At 40.8% G+C, this 19509-nt stretch overlaps 2 protein-coding genes and 2 long non-coding RNA genes across 6 annotated transcripts in view; 2 read left to right on the top strand and 2 right to left on the bottom strand.

Annotated features, from left to right (window-relative positions):
• Positions 1-9981, top strand: part of esyt1b (extended synaptotagmin-like protein 1b) — a 39614-nt gene extending 29633 nt beyond the window's left edge. Inside the window, exons 34-52 of the mRNA XM_054784971.1 lie at positions 432-518; positions 590-736; positions 829-896; positions 999-1074; positions 1147-1229; positions 1312-1438; positions 2450-2626; positions 3269-3351; positions 3450-3498; positions 3572-3661; positions 3789-3884; positions 3978-4049; positions 4122-4208; positions 5301-5447; positions 5860-6008; positions 7760-7891; positions 8122-8224; positions 9189-9238; positions 9449-9981. Of these exons, the coding sequence (XP_054640946.1) occupies positions 432-518; positions 590-736; positions 829-896; positions 999-1074; positions 1147-1229; positions 1312-1438; positions 2450-2626; positions 3269-3351; positions 3450-3498; positions 3572-3661; positions 3789-3884; positions 3978-4049; positions 4122-4208; positions 5301-5447; positions 5860-6008; positions 7760-7891; positions 8122-8224; positions 9189-9238; positions 9449-9479 (1854 nt within the window). The 3' untranslated portion in view covers positions 9480-9981. The remainder of the gene's footprint in view (positions 1-431; positions 519-589; positions 737-828; positions 897-998; positions 1075-1146; positions 1230-1311; positions 1439-2449; positions 2627-3268; positions 3352-3449; positions 3499-3571; positions 3662-3788; positions 3885-3977; positions 4050-4121; positions 4209-5300; positions 5448-5859; positions 6009-7759; positions 7892-8121; positions 8225-9188; positions 9239-9448) is intronic.
• Positions 4163-11495, bottom strand: LOC129186585 (uncharacterized). 2 transcript variants are annotated; one of them, XR_008572256.1, is made up of 4 exons: positions 11348-11495; positions 9375-9455; positions 5240-9231; positions 4163-4625 (listed from the first exon to the last, which is right to left on the bottom strand). It is a non-coding gene; the product is annotated as an uncharacterized LOC129186585 (long non-coding RNA). The 2 variants fall into 2 exon arrangements; XR_008572257.1 differs by lacking the exon at positions 11348-11495 and adding an exon at positions 10990-11338.
• A 1210-nt stretch (positions 11496-12705) lies between these two features.
• The window catches only part of LOC129186794 (low-density lipoprotein receptor-related protein 1-like), a 167210-nt gene continuing 160406 nt past the window's right edge, over positions 12706-19509 (bottom strand). For both annotated transcript variants that reach the window (XM_054785405.1, XM_054785404.1), the window contains 2 exons: positions 16814-16958; positions 12706-16452 (listed from right to left, as the gene is read on the bottom strand). In XM_054785405.1, the coding sequence (XP_054641380.1) occupies positions 16312-16452; positions 16814-16958 (286 nt within the window). In that variant the 3' untranslated portion in view covers positions 12706-16311. The remainder of the gene's footprint in view (positions 16453-16813; positions 16959-19509) is intronic.
• On the top strand, positions 14631-19450 carry LOC129186796 (uncharacterized). The gene is made up of 3 exons (XR_008572297.1): positions 14631-14799; positions 16272-16512; positions 17328-19450. It is a non-coding gene; the product is annotated as an uncharacterized LOC129186796 (long non-coding RNA).

Consider the following 19509-nt stretch of genomic DNA (forward strand, 5'->3'; position numbering starts at 1 on the left):
CTGCTATTTTTCTGATGAAACCGGAGTTTTATTTGCATGCCCTGACGTGTTATAAGTCTTTGGAATGCTTATTTGAGATTGGATTGATATACACACACTGTAACTGCAAGCTTCTCTAAATACTAATGTTAGACCAGTCACAAACATAACCAGGGGAAACCTGAAAAATTCATAACCAATTTTCCAGTCATGCAAAAGAAATGGGAAATGAGAAAAAAAGGTTACATTTCGTGGAAACGGTGATCTTATCCTGGATAATTCAGCATGTTAGCATTCAAAAGAGCCAAAGTCATGCTTCTACTACCAATTAATTTAAAGACAGCTTTACATTTAATTTGGGTTTGACATTTTTAGGTGTTTTAGCCAAAAATTTGCAAACTACTGCCACTAATTCATGCTGCTTCAATGGTGTGACCTTCTCCTGTCGGAAGGTGTGTGATCGCTCCAGATCACCCGAGTGGAACGAGGCCTTCTACTTTTTGGTCCGTGACCCTGCTGAGGAGATGCTGGTAGTAAAGGTGAATACTGATATGGAGACTTTACATCCCAAAGTCACTGTCACAGTGTAATATGTGATACTGCCGTGTAGCTGTCCAGTGCCTGGGACCAGCCGATGGGATCACTCGTGATTCCTGTGAAAGAGCTCCTGTCAGAGCCTCAGCTGGTCCGGGATGAGTGGATGCCTCTGGATGGAGCCTTGCCTGAGAGTGAGATCCTACTGAGGGCTGAACTTAAGGTGGGACAACACGCACAATATCATATCTAATATCTGGGTCAATATGGTAATATCACCCACAGAATATTCAATGAGATATTTATTGCTGACAGATCTTGAACTCGAGGATGACGGATGCTCCGCAGCCTTGTGGTCCTGCTTCACAGCTGCCATTCGATGAGTGAGTTCTTTATAATGCATTTCACAATCAGGCTGCAAGCTAATCCATTCATTCTGGATGATTCTTGATGGGAGCTGATACCAGTGTGGGCTTTTTTTTCAGTTTTTCTGCAGGAACCGACCAGCTGAAGCACCGTGAAGCAGCACAAGACGATGCAGGGTGCATTACAGTTCAGCCAGTGAGTCACAGCACTCACCGTTTGTTTCGTCATCTTTTTTTTTTTTTTTAAGCTTCATAAAATGTGCCTCAGGTGGTGGAGGACGCAGCAGATACAGAAGAGTGTCACCCCCAGTCAGACCTACAAGAACCTACACAGGAAGTGACAGCGGAGGAGTGAGCTGAACATGTCTGGATACAAGGTTGTGGTGTCAGCACACAAGAAACGTGTTTATATTTCTGTGTTTGTGTGTTACAGTCCTGCTTTGGATGACCTGGCCCAGTCCGCAAGACCTGGTCTTCCTGCTGAACCCTCCAGGCCAGATGATGATGATGATGTTTGTCCACAGCACACTTCCACCCCCAGCCTGGACTTTGCCACTGAGGTTTGTCTGTTTGGGTTTTTATTTGGCCTTAAATTGATTTAAAAGACAGACACACAGCGAGGGCTTATGTGCCATGACACATGTTTTTTTCTTTGCGCCACTTCTTGTTTTCTGTGAACACTTGAATTTAATATCTCTGCTTACACAAATGCGTTTATTTTCTCTTATTAACTATTCATATTCTATTGCTTGTGTTATACATTTTTAAATTTATATTTCATCCTTAACAATGCACTGTCATTTTTTAAACTCCCATTTGCTGATTGATATTTTACTCTTTTCAACACCTTTCATTTTTTCTTTACTTTCCTTCATCACTGCTTAATCTATATTCCAACTTTATTTACAAATTGTGCATTTCCGTCCATTTTTTTTTACTCAAGCATCTATTTATTCTTTTTTAACATTTATTTTAAATTGTATATATTAAAATGAGGATTAAAAAAATGAATGAAGATTAAAATAAAATTGTAATCCATCCAATTCATCGCGGTGGCAGCGACCTAAGCAGAAAGCCCAGATTTCCGTCTCCATGGCTACTTCGTCCAGCTATTCCCAGCGGATCCTGAGGCGTTCCCAGGCCAGTTGAGAGACATAGTCTCTCCAACTTGTCCTGGGTCTTCCCAGAGGCCTGCTGCCGGTCGGATGTGCCCTGAACACCTCCCCAGGGAGGCATCCGATTCCCGAGCCACCTCATCTGGCTCCTCTCAATGCAGAGGAGCAGCGGTCCTACTCCTAGTTTCTCCCGGATGACAGTGCTTCTCACCTTATCTCTAAGGGAGAGCCCAGCCACCCTATGGAGAATACTCATTTCGGCCGCTTGTACCCGCAGTTTTGTCCTTTCGGTCACTACCCAAAGCTCATGACCAAAATAAAATTGTAATAAGAGTAAATTATATATATATATATATATATATATATATATATATATATATATATATATATATATATATATATTCTAAAATAAAGGTAACAACTAAAATGAAAATATAACGTGTGCATGGTGTGTAGGGGCTGCTGAGGATTCACCTGCTGGAGGCCCAGAGTCTGGTAGCCAAGGACAACCTGATGGGGGGCATGGTGAAAGGCAAGAGTGACCCCTATGTCAAGATCAGCATTGGAAGCGTTGTCTTCAAGAGCCACGTCATCAAGGAGAATCTCAACCCCACCTGGAACGAGATGTATGAGGTAAACACCCCAACGGAAGCTTGTTTGGTGAATGAACAACAATGTCGCTTGTCGTACCATCGAACAGGATGCACTACAGCATAAATATTTGGAGCTATCATGCTTGGTGTTAGCATATTAGCCATTTTCATCAGTATAAAATTATATAGAAACTGAGCGTTGTTATGCTTGGTTTAGCAGTTAGCTAACAGTTAGCATTTTAGCCACTTCTGTACGTAAAAACTTACATAAACACTTGGCACTATCATGCCAGGTGTTGTTAATGTAGTATATTAACATATAAAACATGCTGTTAGCAAGTTAACATTTTAGTCATTTTCATAGGTATACACGGAAAGACACTGCCAGCATGCTAGATGCTTGCATGCTAACAAGTTAGCATGTTGCCAATTCAGCTCTTTTCATAGATATAAACTTAAAATGATAAATAGCGCTATCACTTTAGGCGCTAGCATGCTAACAGTTAGCATGTGATTTTATCTGGTACATTCTAAAAATACAATAAACAATAACAGCAATAATTTAAAAAGTGAGAAAAAAAATTAACTAGGCTTTAAAAACCAATACTTGCAAAAAGGTGTGGATATTTGGCTTTTTATTGTTTGATCATGCCTAGTTAATGTTTTTGTGTTCTTTCTCCAGGTGGTTTTGAACAACCTCGGTGTCCAGGACATCCACCTTGAAGCGTTTGATAAAGATTTAGACTCTGATGACTTCCTGGGCAGGTGTGTGTCATCGTCTATTTTCTCTTGTCGCCTCATCAATAACTTGTTCATTCAAGTAGTAAATCAATACTGATGGTGACGTCTCTCATGTTTCTCAGGTTCAGCGTGAAACTGAGTGAGGTCTTCAGATCCCAGTTGATAGACCAGGTTTGTCATGTTTATTGTACACACCACCGTAGTGTTTTATTGGTGTGTCAGGCTAACCTTACTCGTGTTGCAGTGGTACACTCTGAACGATGTCAAGTCGGGGCGGGTTCACTTGATCCTGGAGTGGGTTCCTACCGTGGCACATGCCATCCAACTCGACAAGGTTTGCATCTGCATCATCCTGAGAGGCGGTTCTGATTTTTTGGGTAGCTTATTTGAATGATAGATCTCTCATATTGGGAATCAAATGTCAATGAAAAGTCCATAAATTGTGGTCTTGCCCTGTGCAGGTACTGCAGCTTCAATCTCTCCAATCTTTCAAAAACAAAGCGGTCCCCTCTGCCGCTTTGCTCTTCGTGCACGTGGAGCGAGCGCATTCGTTACCTGTAAGTCTTCTCGGCTTAACAATCCCAAGTGGAACAAGTAGAAAAGTCCTCATGAAGTCCTCAAGGTCCTCATAAGTGATGATGTTTCTTCAGCTGAAGAAGAGCGGGAAGGAGCCCAAAGCAGGAGCCGAGCTTCTTCTTGGAGACACGAGCTACAAAACCAAAGTGAGACTCTTAAAGGGTGATACAGCGTACGCCATGAAATGTTGTGTTTATCTGTTTATTCTTTCTCTCCAGCTGTGTGACCGCACAACCAGTCCCCATTGGGGGGAGTCCTTCTACTTCCTGGTGCGTGACCCAAAACAGCAGATGCTTGTGCTCAAGGTAAAGCAATACGACATTTTCACTCTTAACTTTGATAATATTATCCGAATAATATAATAATAATAAAAATACATAATGTAATACATACTGTATTACATTATATATTTTATATGTTATATGTTTTTTTGTGCGTAATTAACGTATACATATCATGGCAAGCCACGCCTCTCCATTATGGCGACAGACGGCGGCACAGTCTAGCTCCCCACAGTCTGCCACTCTTTAATAACTTTATTCTGACCTGAACACACCAACAGCAGTGCAATCCCAACAGCATACACAGCATGTCTCCAACTCACAAACACATCTCTCGTCCGGTCAGCCTCGGAATGGGACTTCCGCATTGTCGCTACTGCGAGATGCATTCAGGGACACACCGAACATCACAAAAACCTTTTTGTTGTGTGTACGTGTGGTCTAAATAAACAGAAAGACAAAGAAAAAAAAGTGGATATTCTTTTCACTCACTTTGTAACTCTTAATGCGCAAGTACAATTTGCTGCATTTAAGTATGATCGTAAATCCCAGGAAATCAACTCAAAACGTGACTCCAACATAAGTTACATGGTGTCTTTGAACGTAATCCCTCTGTGCTCATAATAGCAAGGCTAAAGGGTGATTCAGATGTGGTGCTATTAAACTACGTAGTCAGTGTTAGGTAAATAGATTTTCAGTCATGTGCCAACTACTTTTAGCTGGATTTAGTTTTCAGTTCATTTGGAGCTGTTAATACATACAAATATTTATAATTCTGTCCTGTCTTTTAAATATTTCTTTCAGTAAAATACAGTAAAAATGTGCATATTTCAGACATAGTTGCAAATGGTGATTAATCATGATTGATTAATTTGAAAACTGTGATTGATCTGATTAAAATCTGTAAAAATTTGACAGCCTTTGACAGCCACCCTATTTTTATATATATTTATTATTTTTATTTGTTTATAATATTATATACAAACACAAATAAAATATTAAACATGAAAAAAAATAATATAATAAATAATAAATAGTATAATAACAATATTTACCCTGTTAATAGTAATATAACATTGCTCATGTTGGAATTTGTTATGTTTTCTTGCATTCCAGTTTTCCAGCGGCTGGGACCAGCCGATGGGTTCGCTGGTGGTCTCCGTCAAGGAGCTGCTGGCTGAGCCACAGCTGGTCCTGGATCAGTGGTTCCGCTTGGATGGAGCAGCGGCTGACAGTAAGGTCCTGCTGAGGCTTCAGCTGAAGGTGGGCATGAAAACATAACTCAAACAGATGGGTCACTCGCTTCAGAATAGTTGCACATTACTTACAGACATCCTTACACAGTCTCCAAGGCAGAAGTGTATTAGAAAGTATTCCAGAAGAAAAAGCGTCCGGTATACTCCATATCTTTCAATTTGTGTGCCTAACTGTGTCACAACCTCAACTCAGTGAATTATTGCGGCCACTAGGTGTCGCCAAAAAAACAACCACCACCCCACTTTAACTTAAAGGCAGCACATGTTTAATTAGGACCAGCCAAACTGAAAAAAATTGTGACTTATCGTCGGGAAAATACAAAGCATGCTATAGTACATATGTATAGTACTTATACAATACTGTATATGTGTAGTACACATAATGCACTACAGTAGTGGACATCTCTTGTTTTTAACAGGTTCTGGAGTCCAGAATGGTGGAGATGATCTGTAGTGGGACGCTGCCTTGTGCGGCTCCTGGTAGTGGATCTGGGAACGGGCAGGTGAAGTTGTCGCTTTCCTATGACTCACAAGACAGCAAGTTGAGCGTCGTCATCCATGCCTGCAGGTGGGCGTTTACTTTGGGCTCACACTTTTGCACCGTCCAATGAGATCCAGTACCAGAACCGTGTTAGCAAATTATGCCAGGAAAACATGAAAGGTGACGCAGGAGAGAACACATCAATGTACTGCCGTCCTCGCCACCGTGGTCTTCTCATGACTAAAAAGTGCCTGCTTGAGTCGACACACATGGTCAGGGATGCTAACAGGGCGCTGCGACTTGTTTTGAGCAAGGGAGCGCATTCTCTTGAAATGCTCAAAGGATGCGCATGGTGGAAGGCAGGGGTGTCCAAACTTTTGGACTGAATGGTGAAAAATGAAAGGATGCGACTTTGCCACTTTGATATTTTGTAAAGCAACCATGTAGATCCTGTACGCTAAGAAGTTACATGGATTTCAAGAAAACCAAATCATCTCAGCTTTGTGACATCCTGATGGTGAAAAAGCCTTTTATTACGATCAACTTCACGCTCTTCTGTTTTCCCATTTTGCTGTTTTCCAAATATTTCAACTTTCTTCTTAAATAATATTTATACATTTTCCTCTCGTAGTATTATGATTTTATTCCCACAATGTTTTGACTTTATTCCCATATTATCACTTTTTCCCAAACCTAATTTTCCAAAAATGACAACTTTATTTTTCATAATATTACAACTTAAAAAAAATTCTTTAATATTTTAATTCTATGCCACTAAAATGACATTATTTTTCCTCATAATATTACACATTTATTCTCCCAAAATTCAAACTTTTTTTCTCATTAGAATACTGCCTCATTTTTATTAATATGTATTAATGTTTCAACTTTCTTCTTGTAATTTTTGTTCTTGCAATATTATGACTTTATTTCCATAATATTTTCACCTAATTTTTATATTATAACTTTTCCCCATCCTAATTTTCTACCAAATTTTTCTAGACTTAAAAAAATACATATTTCTTGCTTTAATATTTCATTTCATTTCATTTATCGGCTAAAATGACATTTTTTCCTCATAATATTACATTATTTTCATACAATTCTGTCTTTTTCTCGTTAGATTACACCTTTTTTCTCTTAATATTTTGACTTTATTTTTGTCAAATTACTGCAGAGTTTTTGCTGTTGTTTGCTTGTTAAATTAGAATGGGCCGTGTGTCGCAATTTGGCCCCCAGGCAAAAAACAAGACGAGTAATCTGCCACGGTGCTCGTTGGAGTAGGTGTAAAGGTAGATCTGCTGCCTTTTAAGGCAGCGTGTCCTTGTTCGATTCCAAGCCCAGACCATTTTTTAAAATTCTGTTAATTTATTTTGCACGAAAAATGAAAAATGGGTGTGTTTATGTTGATGTGTTGTATTATTGTTAACTTCATCATTACAGTGGTGGAGTTCCACAGCATTAACACGGGCACACGGTGACCTCTGCTCAGTGCCAAGTAAGCGTCTAAAGAAAAGTATGGCACAATTATCCTGGGCTCTACCACAGCAACTCACAAAACGCAGCCTTTTTTAGATGAGTCAGTGTGTTAGTAGTGTTCTATAACAATATGTTCAGAAAGATCAAGGAATTTGACCTCCATTAGGGGGGCTATATTTGTCCTTTGTGGACTTTGCGTAAAGCCAAAGCCCCTATTTGAGGATATTGAAGAGGGGAACATTTAAAGGACGAGATAAAGAGTGAAGACTTGAATGACTCCACAGAAAGCCTCATTCTAACATACAATAATGAACAGGGCGACTGGACGTTTGCTAAATGCTGTCTTTGTGTGCACACAGAGGTTTGTTGTGCACCAGCAAGGACGCGCTGGACAGCTACGTCACCCTCTTGCTGCTGCCGGACAAAAGCAAAGCCACCAAGAAGAAGACGACCGTCAAGAAACGAGATCTCAACCCTGAATTTAACGAGAGGTAACGGAGTCAACTGGAGGTTCTTTACTCGTACGCATGATTGGGCAGTTTTTGTTTTCTGCTGCGTTTACCATCGTAGATTTCACCAACATACTGTATTTGTATTTTCGGCATGCTTTTTGCTGTCATTATTACCCTGCTCCATTTGGTCTGTGTAGCGTTCACAAAAGTCCAGACCAGAGAACCGAACGACAACGCATACTTTATCATCGTTGGTGACTTTCTTGTAGGTTTGACTACAAACTGCCTGTGGAGGAAGTGAAGCTCAAGCAGCTCAGCGTCTCAGTGAAGAATAACTCCGCCTCCTTCAGAAGCCCTGACCTCATTGGACAGGTGATACGTCCTTGTATGACGACAAAAAGTGTTGCCCCTTCTTGATTTCTTATTTTTTCGCATGTTTGTTACACAAATATTTCACATCATCAAACACATTTAAATATCAATGACAACACAACTGAAGAACAGAACACAAAACACAAAATGCAGTATTTAAATGAAACTTAAGGCTAATAACTGGTTGGGCCAACCTTAGCGGCAACAACTGCCATCAAGCGTTTGTGATAACTTGCAATGAGTCTTTCACAGCGCTGTGGAGGAATTTCGACCCACTCATCTTTGCAGAATTGTTGTCATTCAGCCCCACTGGAGGGTTTTCCAGCATGAAGCGCCTTTTTAAGGTCATGCCACAGCATCTCAATAGGATTCAGGTCAGGACTTTGACTAGACCACTCCAAAGTCTACATTTTGTTTTTCTTCAGCCATTCAGAGGTGGACTTGCTGGTGTGTTTTGGATCATTGTCCTGCTGCAGAACCCAAGTTGGTTTCAGCTTGAGGTCATGAACAGATGGTGGGACATTCTGCTTCAGGATTTTTTGGTAGACAGTAGAATTCATGGTTCCATTTATCACAGCAAGTCTTCCAGGTCCTGAAGCAGCAAAACAGCCCCAAACCATCACACTACCACCACCATATTTTACTGTTGATATGATGTTCTTTTCCTGAAATGCAGCATTACTTTTACGCCAGATGTAATTGGACACACACCTTCCAAAAAGTTCAACTTTTGTCTCGTCAGACCACAGAGTATTTTCCATAATAAAAAGTAATAATAAAAAGTTTCCTATAAAAACTGCATTTTGTGTTGAGTTGTGTGGTCATTGACTTATATTTTAACTTGTTTGATGATCTCAAACATTTAAGTGTGACAAACATCAATAAAATAATAAATCAGGAAGGGGGCAAACACTTCTTCACACCCTGTAAGTGCTGCCACCTAAACACAGTCTTGTCCTTGCAGGTGCTGATCGAGTTGGCAGAGGTTGACGTCACGTCTGGAGTCACTGAGTGGTGAGCACAGCAGATGAACTGCTTTTCAATCAATCAATCAATCATGTAACAAAGACGTTAAAGGTCCCTTAATATGCAAACTGACTTTTTAACATAATAGCAATATGTGTCTGTCGTGCGGGGGTCTCAAACGTACCTGTGGTGCCCGCTGGAGGTGGAGTCTGGGTGAGGATGGGCTGCATCAAGTGAATCTTTCTTTGTTTATTGCAGGTTCATTCTGAGAGATGAAGAGGAGCAGTGAAGATAAACATGGCATGGCGCCATTGCTGCAGCTCACAGAAAATGCCTTCAGCTTTCTACTTCCGTATAATCACACATCGCTGCCATACGCACACACACAGAACCAGCGCACCTTCTTCTTACATACGCTGCAAAACTCTCCACGCATGAATATAAGACAAAAACACACACTCGCACAATGAGGAGTGTTCCCAAGCGTGAAGCGATACTCGGTACTGACTGGAGGAGAGTTTCATATACGATGAAAGAACCGGCGAGAGTGGTCTTGATTTGTGTTACGTTGTGTTGTCACCTGTGAATGCCACTTCAGTGTTAATTCTTCTTTTAGAACACAGCACCTTGCTTGCTTGTGTTTGACGCTGCTTTTTTATGTGTGTTTTATAAGATCGTTGTTGTTTTGCTTTGCATCATTAAAATCCGGTTTGGTTTGTGTATATTTGCAAGTACTATTATACACCAGGTGAGTGTTGAAAGATGGGATATTAAAAATATTGCACCTCTAATTTCTTGTGTTGTTCTTCACCCTGATGCGCATGCTCGCTGGACACAACTTTAGCTAAACTTGCACAATCTAATAAATATACTAATAGCGTTCCCTCGCTACAACGTGGTTCACTTTACGCGGCCTCGCTATTACACAGATTTGTGTGTGCAATTTTTACAGTGCAGCATGCTTTTACTTTTTTTACAGCATATGAACGCATTGTATTCTGCATCCTGATTCGCTAAGGGAGAACCCGCATTGTCTTCTGCGTCCCAATTGGCTAAGGGACTGTAGACCACATAGAATGGGTTCAGTTTGCCTAATTTACATAATTGTTTGATGATAGCAGTGTGGCTCTTTAGTGTTGTATGCTAATTTTCTCCCTGACAAAACCCACAATGTCGACAAAACGCTCTGCACCGACAAAGGCACCTGTAGTTGCACCGAAAAGGCGGACTAAGATGCTAACCATTGCACAAAAAGTTGGAATTGTGGACATGCTGAAGGAAGGTAGAACTTACACAGCTGGGGGACACCATTACGGAATAAATGAATCATAAAGTAAATGAATAAAGTATAGGTAAGGTGGAAAATAACATAAGGACAACAGCAGCAATACATTTTAGCAAGAACGGCTGTGACTGTCCGCAACGGGACTCATGTCTGAGAAAAGTGTATAAAATGTGTGGTGAGGGGTTTTACAGCCTTAAAACATACAGAACGAAAACACATCTGGTAAATGAAAAAACATATACTATAAATGAAAAAAACATATCCTGTAAACGAAAAAATATATAATGAACGAAAAAACAAAAAAAAAACCAAACTTCTACTAAGCGGATTTCATTTAACAGGGGTATTTTTGGAACCTAAACGAGGGAACACTGTACTCATTTTCATTGACATTATTCATTTATCATTGTGTTAATATGCCGACTCACTGCAACAAACACAACCTTAAAGGAATAGTTTCTGATTTTTTGGCATGTAGTTGTACGACATCCCCATCAGCTGTGTAGTGACTTACCACTTGGTCCCGAGAGCCCAATACTGGTCGGATTTCAGTCATGAGGAACGTAGTTCCATTTAGTTTGGTGGGGCCACTTAAGTAAAGAGTTTGGCTTCGCAAAACAATATGTGTTCAAAAGAGTACCGTAATACTTTTGCATTACAAAAATGCCTCCTAAAATCAGACCTCACAAATTGCTAATTCATATCACTGTGCACTGTCGCCTGTCCATTGTTGTGTATGTGATGAAGATTGCTGAGACGCTCCGCATCTTCATCCGCTGTGGAACACAAACGACGTAACATGACGGCTGCCACGCTGGCTCCGTTCCACTGACGCTGTTGACAGCGGACGCTACTTGCTGCCACCCGCTCACCTTCCTCTTGTTCATAATGCCACTGCTGTGTCCTCCAAATATGATGTTTTTGCAGGCCTACAGCTCTCCAACTAACTGACGTGGAACTTTTTCGTCTTCTAAGCAGCCATGATTCAGAAGAACCGCGCGAAGTGCAATCAAGGGTTTTTAAATATGGACGCCGCATTCATGAGTCACTTTCACTTTGCATTGACCATTTATGGCGAATTGAGGGCGTGGCGTGGGCGGTGTTGCGTACGCACATTTGGACAGCAGATGAAGCACAAATTGCTTGAACGTGTGCAGACGCCACTTTTTTTTTTTTTTAGGTCTTTATTTTTGTCCATAAGCACATTTGGGTTTCTGGCGTACGCAGACTTTGTCAGATTTCCACACGCACTTTTATAAGCAAAACCACAGATTTGTCATTTTTCAAGTTCCTCAAAAACAAAGACAGGTATGTGTCATAAAAATGTTGTAGATTTATAACACAGGTTGTTCTCAAATAAACAGGACAGTGGCCAAGCCTGAAAGTGTTGTCTGACACAATGTTAGACTAATTTGCTTAGTCTTAGTCTTGATGATGATTGAGGTTATAGTCTATCAAATGTATGAACAATGCAATTACTGAAATAAACATTGTATTGTCTAAATACTTCCCGTTACTTCTGCGGAACACAGCAGCCGCACAGCTTCAGAAAATCCTCAGCGAAACCCTGGACTTATTATGTTCTAAAATTGTTGGTCTTGCTTAAAAATACATGCATTTAGTTGTATTCATATGCCTTTCATAAAAATACATGCTAAAATATGTGGCTTTTATGGCTCCCTTAGCCAAAAAGGTTCCCGACCCCTGCATTGCAGTAATTGGCTTTATAACCTAAAAGAAATACTTAAACCATGGAATGGAAATGACAGTAAAGAGCACATAAACATGTTTGAAACAACAATTGACTGACGCTCTAGTTTTACTTCACGGTCTCACGTTTTTAAATCACTTGGCTCTTCACCGATGTGCACGTGCACGTGTATTTATTGTTGATTTATTTTGTATTTCCACACGCAGTCCCTTTTAATTTTGGCACTCCTGTGATTCCATACACGTGCAGCAGAAAGCACGGAAATGCCCAACGTTTACTTTATTTGTATTGCATTTGAACGTTTTTCACAATTTTGGCCTCAAATTCACACTTTTGCCTCTTTTCTTTAGCATCCTCCATTTCCCCCCTTTTCATTTTTTTATACTTTTGACATGAATTAGTAGTATTTTAGAAGAAAAACAAACATCAGACATGTCTTCAATGTGTTCCTCTTCTGTGGTCTGTGGTCCATCCCCCATCGTTTTCCTGTTTTGGGTTCTTACGGGTTGAAATAAGAAGGCAGGAAACGCTGCGTTTTCTGTACAATTTATTTATAACAATATGTTATTGAGTTTGTAAAGTACTCCAGCAAAAATGAAACATTATTCTCTTCCCAGGAGAAAGTCTGAGCCTCCATGCATTGTGTACTATAAAAGCTATGTGTCATTATTTATTTCAAAAGAAAAAGAAAGAAATCAACGACAATTAAGAACATGTGATGGTGATCTTTAGCAAGAACTGCTGCTTCGGGAAACACAGTTGATTGTAGATATCTCTCCATTCAAAGACATATACAACCCAGAATAGTAACACTTGCTGACACTGAAGCAACGGAATAAAAACAAAAGCTGTGGCTGTCCTTAACAATAACTGCTGATCTGTGTTACATGCACTAAGATATGGCTGACATGTTTCTGACAGAAGCAGCATTTTGGGACAGAGGCTGAGCAGAATAAGGACAAGAGTGGTAGCGATAGCAGCAGCAGTTCCATACGGGGTGGGGGCGCGGGGGTATTTGGACAAACTTCAAGAACAACACAAATACCAAAATGACCTTTATGCACTTGAAAGACAAGAGGCGATACAAAACGCTCACTCTGATCCACTAAGGCAGGGTTTGCCAGGGGTGTCGTTATTTATTTACTGTGAATTTTATGGTAATACATCAATTTCCTGGGCGCTGGAGCCTATCCCAAGTGACTTTTTGGCATGAGAGGCGGGGTACACCCTGGAGTGGTCACCAGCCAATCACACGACACATATATGACACGTTCTCCCAACCGGCTGACTAAAAACCTGACAAGGGAGTCCAAATGTAAAGTTGAGGCACACATAATAAAAAACATGTAAATCAACTGTAACTGTACAATGTTAAGTTCATGAAAAATAGTGGCAAACAAAACCTTGCACCCACCAAAATATGTCAGTGATAACATTTGTGATGATTGGACCCCACGATTATTAGACATCAATGCATAATTCACTTAATAAGCTTTTATTCATGTGGAGTCCTTTGGCAACACAACTATAGCTTAGCTATAGCAAAACAGAAGGTTTGATTCCGACCCTAATTAACACGTGTGATGGCTCTGGACACGAAAGGTGAAGGTACTTTAAGAATGTCATAATTCCAAGCTTGGAATTTAGCCTAACTTTTTACTTCACAGCTGGTGTGTTGGAAGTAAAACAGAATGCGTTCAGGTGCTTCCCATACTAATTCACGCGCGTGATGGCGGCAGACACGAAAAGGTACTGATTGCATTCACCGCCACATATAAAACTCATGTAAAAATATCAAACTGTACAATGTTAAGTTCATGAAAAATAGTGGCAAATAAAACCTTGCACTCACCAAAATGTGACATGTCAGTGATAACAGTCGTGATGATTTGGACAACACGTGATTTTTAGATATCCGTACATAATTCACTTAAGGTTTTATTCAAGGTGGAGTCAACTATAGCCTGGTTATCGCAAAAGAAGGTGTTGAAAGCGCTTCCTTTAACATGTGTGATGGTGATGGACACGAATGATAAAAGGCACCTGAATAATGTAACCGTTACAACTATTTCTATATAGACATAGAATAGAAGATCTCTGCAGGTGTGGAGAACGTGTCGTATACAAAGAACCATTCCCACTTTTGGAGTCTCCAATGAACGTAAGATGCACGTTTTTGGCTGCCAAGTTAATGGCAGTAAATGGAAAAGTGTGACAAAGTAAAGGGCAGACAGTTGCTCATGACTGACATGAATAAGAAAAGGTCCATCAGGATGAAGCTTCCCTAACCTTCACCTCGATGAAGGAAGACCCTGGAAGTCACATGACACTCACTTGTCCTCCTAACTGGCTGTGCTTGTTTTTTTGGTCCTCCCATTGTTTACCAGGTGGTTGCTTCATTGCAACACCACCCGGGCCAGGAGCAAAGTCCTCACTCTCCAACACACACACACCAAAGCCATGAAGAAAACATCTTCAGCGTATAAAATACCCTCCAATGGGATTCTGTGCAAGGAAGACAACACAATCATTTCACACTCCGGGTGCCTTCACACTTCGCGTTTGGTTAAAAGGAACTCTGGTGCATTTGCTCGACGAGGACGCTTTGTTTGGGTGAGTGTGAACGGCCATCATCCCGACCCTGGTGTGCACCGGCGGACAGATGGGGTCTCCGGCCGCTTGCCAGTCGGCTCTGGTGCGGTTCGCTTCACGGACCGAAGACGCGGAGCAGTGTCGAAACGACAGCAAACATTCAGAAATGACAAACATGGAAGAGAAAATACGTTGGAAGAAGTCTTGTGTGTGTGTGACAATGGTGCTCTTTAAAAGTATATTTTAGAGGCTTTTTGTGAGATCTAAGATGGTAAATGTTGCAGAATGTAAAAATAGGGTTAGGGATACGTCTCTTCTGCTCTCTCCCTCTGTGTGTGTGTGTGTGTGTGTGTGTGTGTGTGTGTGTGTGTGTGTGTGTGTGTGACATTGCCGCCCTTTACAAGTACATTTTAGAGGCTTTCTGTGAAATCTAAGAAGTCACTCAGAAGAATATAAAAATAGGGTTAGGTCTGCGCTGCTCTCTCCCTCTGTGTGTGTGTGTGAGACAATGGCGCTCTTTAAAAGTATATTTTAGAAGCTTTTTTTTAATGTAAAATGGTAAATCTCACAAAATATAAAAATAAGATCTAGGTTAGGCTGCTGCTGCCTTCCTCTGTGTGACAATGGCGCTCTTTAAAAGTATATTTTAGAAGCTTTTGGTGGCCTTGGGTTAGGTCTGCTCTGCCCTGTCCCCTCTGTGCGTGACAGTGGGGCTCTTTAAAAGTATCATTTAGAGGTTTTTTTGTGAGATCTAAGATGGTAAACATAGCAGAATATAAAAATAGGGTCAAGGTTAGGTCTGCCTTGCTCTCTCCCTCTGTGTGTGTGGCAATGGTGCTCTTTAAATGTATATTTTAGAGGCTTTTTGTGAAATATAAGCAGAACACAAAAAACAACCTACATATTCAAACCAGTAACGGCATTTTGGTTTGGAATATGTGAGTTACGTCATGTAAAGCTGTCCATTAAAGTTATCTCTATGCTTTACTCCACAGCCTTTGGTCCCATGACAAAATAAGGGTGTGAACGCTAAGCGAACCGAACCAGAGTGCACAATCTTGCCGAGAAGCAGAACAAACACAATTTCCACAACGTTGAGTTATGCCTTTCCTGCTGAAAGTGCACACAAACAACAAACAGTTGGCACTGGTGAAATGGAACGACTCTTCTCTCTCGCTCTTTATACAATTCATACAAAAATAACAACAAAAATAAATCTGCTCCGATGACTTCTAATTGTCTCCTTTCCGTTTCATTTTGCACAGAGGTAGTGGCTATTTAGGGAAAGGGGAAGGGACGCGTGGAAATGAAAAATCTCTTATAGAAAATGTTTTTTTTTTGACCGGAGGAAACTCAAAAGAAACAAAATATAATACTGCAATCACATACAAAAGTAGTCCTTCATTTTTGTACATTTTATACAGTGTTCACACGCTGTTTTGTGTCGTTTCTCTCTCAATTTGTTTTGTTTGTTTGTGTGTTTTCTCTAAAAGGCAAGAACACGGTGTTTGGAATAGTGTGACGGGCGGCGGCCTACGCCAGAGGGTCCACGAGAGGCTCCTCCTCTGCGCGGCACAGCAGCTCCTTCTTCTCGTCCGTGCTGGCCAGAGAGTTGCGGCTGTTGTGAGCGCCCATGTACAGCGTGGCGTACACTGGATTGGTGAAGTTGGTAGGCTGTGAGGGCGGCACCAAGGAAACATGAAACATCAGGCGGCGTGTAGTAGGGGTGTAATGGTACATGAATTTGTAATACCTTTTTTTTGGTCATGGTACAGAGACATAAATACTACTACCAGTGGATGATAATAAACAACTATGTTAACTGTAATCATGAACTTTGAGCAATTATTTACAAAAAGGTGCCACAAGGCATGCTGGGTAGTGGCTAATGTTTCTGACTTCCCAGCATGCTTTGCGGCACTTGTTTTGTACAAAGTAGTTCAGGTTACATGTTTAGAGTTAACATTGTTGTCCATAGTAGGAGTACACGAAGAACACCACAAGTAGGTCGGAAGGAAGTTGTTTAGATCTCTACCTTGTCCGGATCGAGGGTGAAGTCCGCGTCTAACAACTCCCCGGCGTCGTCATCAGGCTCGCCCTCGTAGATCTTGTAGGCGGGGTTTCCAATCTCGACATTCATGGCCCCATTGGTCATCCTTTGGTGCTGGAAGCCCTTGGCTCTGTATAACACATAAAAGGTCCAGCTTTAAGATTCCTAACAGCCACAGAACGAGGAGAGAGGCGTCTGAGGGAACGCAAAGGACACATAAGCACAGACACAAACCCAGCACTGGATTCAGAACTCAACACACAAAATGAACCACAACAATGCTTGGACACATTGCTAGCGACTCCATCGACATTTAGGAAAGAGCTGGAAGAATGATCCACGAGTAGACCACACGGCAAGACACACCACAATGCTGTGGCAGTAGGGATGAGCATCACACGTCCTGAATTTAATGCTGATGTTCTAACACTCATTTATTTGTGAGTTTATGAGCATCGAACGTGAGAAAAAAATAAACATCTCACTTTTGACATCACAGATGCTCCGACAAGGAAAAACCTAATTCCTCACGGACATGGTGACCCACCCCGAGCTAGATGAGCCCGCCCCGTGATAGCTATGAGAAAAAACAACAACAACAACAAAAGGCTTCGCTACACATCTTAAAATAAAGCCTGTAAGTTTGATAATTTTATGTATCTTCTTTTGCATGATGCTGCTGTTAAAATATGACTAATGTTGGCACCAATAAATGATCATTTTCCTGGCCATCCAGGGGAGGACTCGCCATCGGGAGTACTGGGAGTTTTCCCGGTAGACCGATCAATAATGACGACCATTTACTCATTCATCCTTTCATTCAATCATTCATTCATTTTCCATGCCACTTGTCCTCATTAGGGATGTGGGGGTATGCTGGAGCCTACGGGTGAGAGGTGAGGTACACCCTGGACTGGTCACTAGCCAATCACACTCACATTCATACCTATGGACAATTTAGAGTCTCCAATTAACCTAACATTCATATTTTTGGAATGAACGTGCAAACTCCACACAGAGATGACTGAACAGAGATATGAACCCAGATCTTCCAGATCTCCTGACTGTGTGGCCAACATGCTAACAACTAGGCTACCGTGCGGCCCACGCCTGTTTATTTATGGATTTATTGCTGCGCCTCAGTAACTACAATAATTAACTCTCGTGGGTTGGCCAGGGAACTCGCTGCTGCAGCCACAACACAACACAAGGTTGTCTCTCTTCAGGGGAGAGGGACATTTTGCACAAGGGGGCGCATTTTCAGTAAATGTGCAAAGGATGTGCAAAATGTCCAGGAGCCTCATCTGTGCGTGGAAACTGTGCGTGGAAACTTGACTAAAAGTCTCCATATGCCAGACACCCAAAATGTGCGTATGGACAAAAATAGCCAGCGCTATAAAAAGTGGCATATGGACACATTCACGTAATTTGTGGTTTATACTAGATCCCACCTTCAGTGGAAGTGTGCAGACGCAACTCCGCCTCAAGTCACGCCCTTCCCACACCTGCACTTCAACATAAAGGTCAATGCAAAGTGACTCATGAAGACGTCGGTGACAAAGAAGCGGACTTTCACGGAAGCGGAGGTGGAAACACGAGAAAAAGTATCATATTTGGAAGACACAGCAGTGGCATAACAAATAAAGATTGAGTGACAGCATGTCCGCTGTAATGGAGCAAGATGAACCGTGGCAAAACTTTAAAAAATAGTGGTCTGATATCAAGGCACACATTTCCATTTTTAGTGAGCATGTTTCTACATTTTTCCTAATTGATACCAATTTTGAATATAAGCCTACCAAAATCTGTTTAATTTAAAGGTAAATGCAAAGACTCAAAACGGGGTTTTGAAGTTATGTCAAAAATTGATGTAATTGCAGACAGATATTTTCAAAATACTTAACTTAATGATGACTTTAATGTCATCAAAATATTGGGTATATTATAATTTTATGAAGTGTTAATGTTGTGTATTAGTCCAAACAAAACCAAAACCCCATCATTTGTGGAAAAGAAAAATGAAAAAAAAGGAAAATGATAAGAGTAAATTTACGTACACGAACGGACCTGGCACAATAAATGTTGCTATTCATGACATACCGGTATTTGACATATGCAACAAAAAATGTCCTTATTTTTTATAAATTGTCCAAAAAAAAGGGAACGGAGGACATATTAGCGCTGTGTCTTGTAAACTTAAACCCTAGAATTATTTAATTGACAACTTGTTTGTTAAAAATAATATAATCGAACACATAATATTCTCACAATGATAAAATAAAATTATGAAATATTCAAGCGCTGCGTTGTGTTTTTCATGTATCTTTTAGTCCGTATACCACGCTGGCACGTAATGGTGTTTATGACAAATGACAAATAATATCCATCAGCGTCATGTAAAATAGCAACACTTTCCACAAATGTTTTTCACTCAATAACGGCATGATGTTTTCATGCAATGACGGATAACTTTCTTGGCTTCAATTTCTTGGCTTCAATTGCATTTTTATTTCTAACATGATTTCCCTTCACCACTTAAAATGTGAGGCGCCTTTTTGCCATGTCTCCAAAAATACGTTGGCGCATATTCTCACGCCACGTTGTGTTTTTATAGATCACATACTTAGCGTGCTAAATGCTGTTTTGTGCATACGCAAGCTTTATAGATGAGACCCCAGTCC

This window comes from Dunckerocampus dactyliophorus, chromosome 8 (genome assembly GCF_027744805.1).
Source record: "Dunckerocampus dactyliophorus isolate RoL2022-P2 chromosome 8, RoL_Ddac_1.1, whole genome shotgun sequence".
Taxonomy (NCBI): domain Eukaryota; kingdom Metazoa; phylum Chordata; class Actinopteri; order Syngnathiformes; family Syngnathidae; genus Dunckerocampus; species Dunckerocampus dactyliophorus.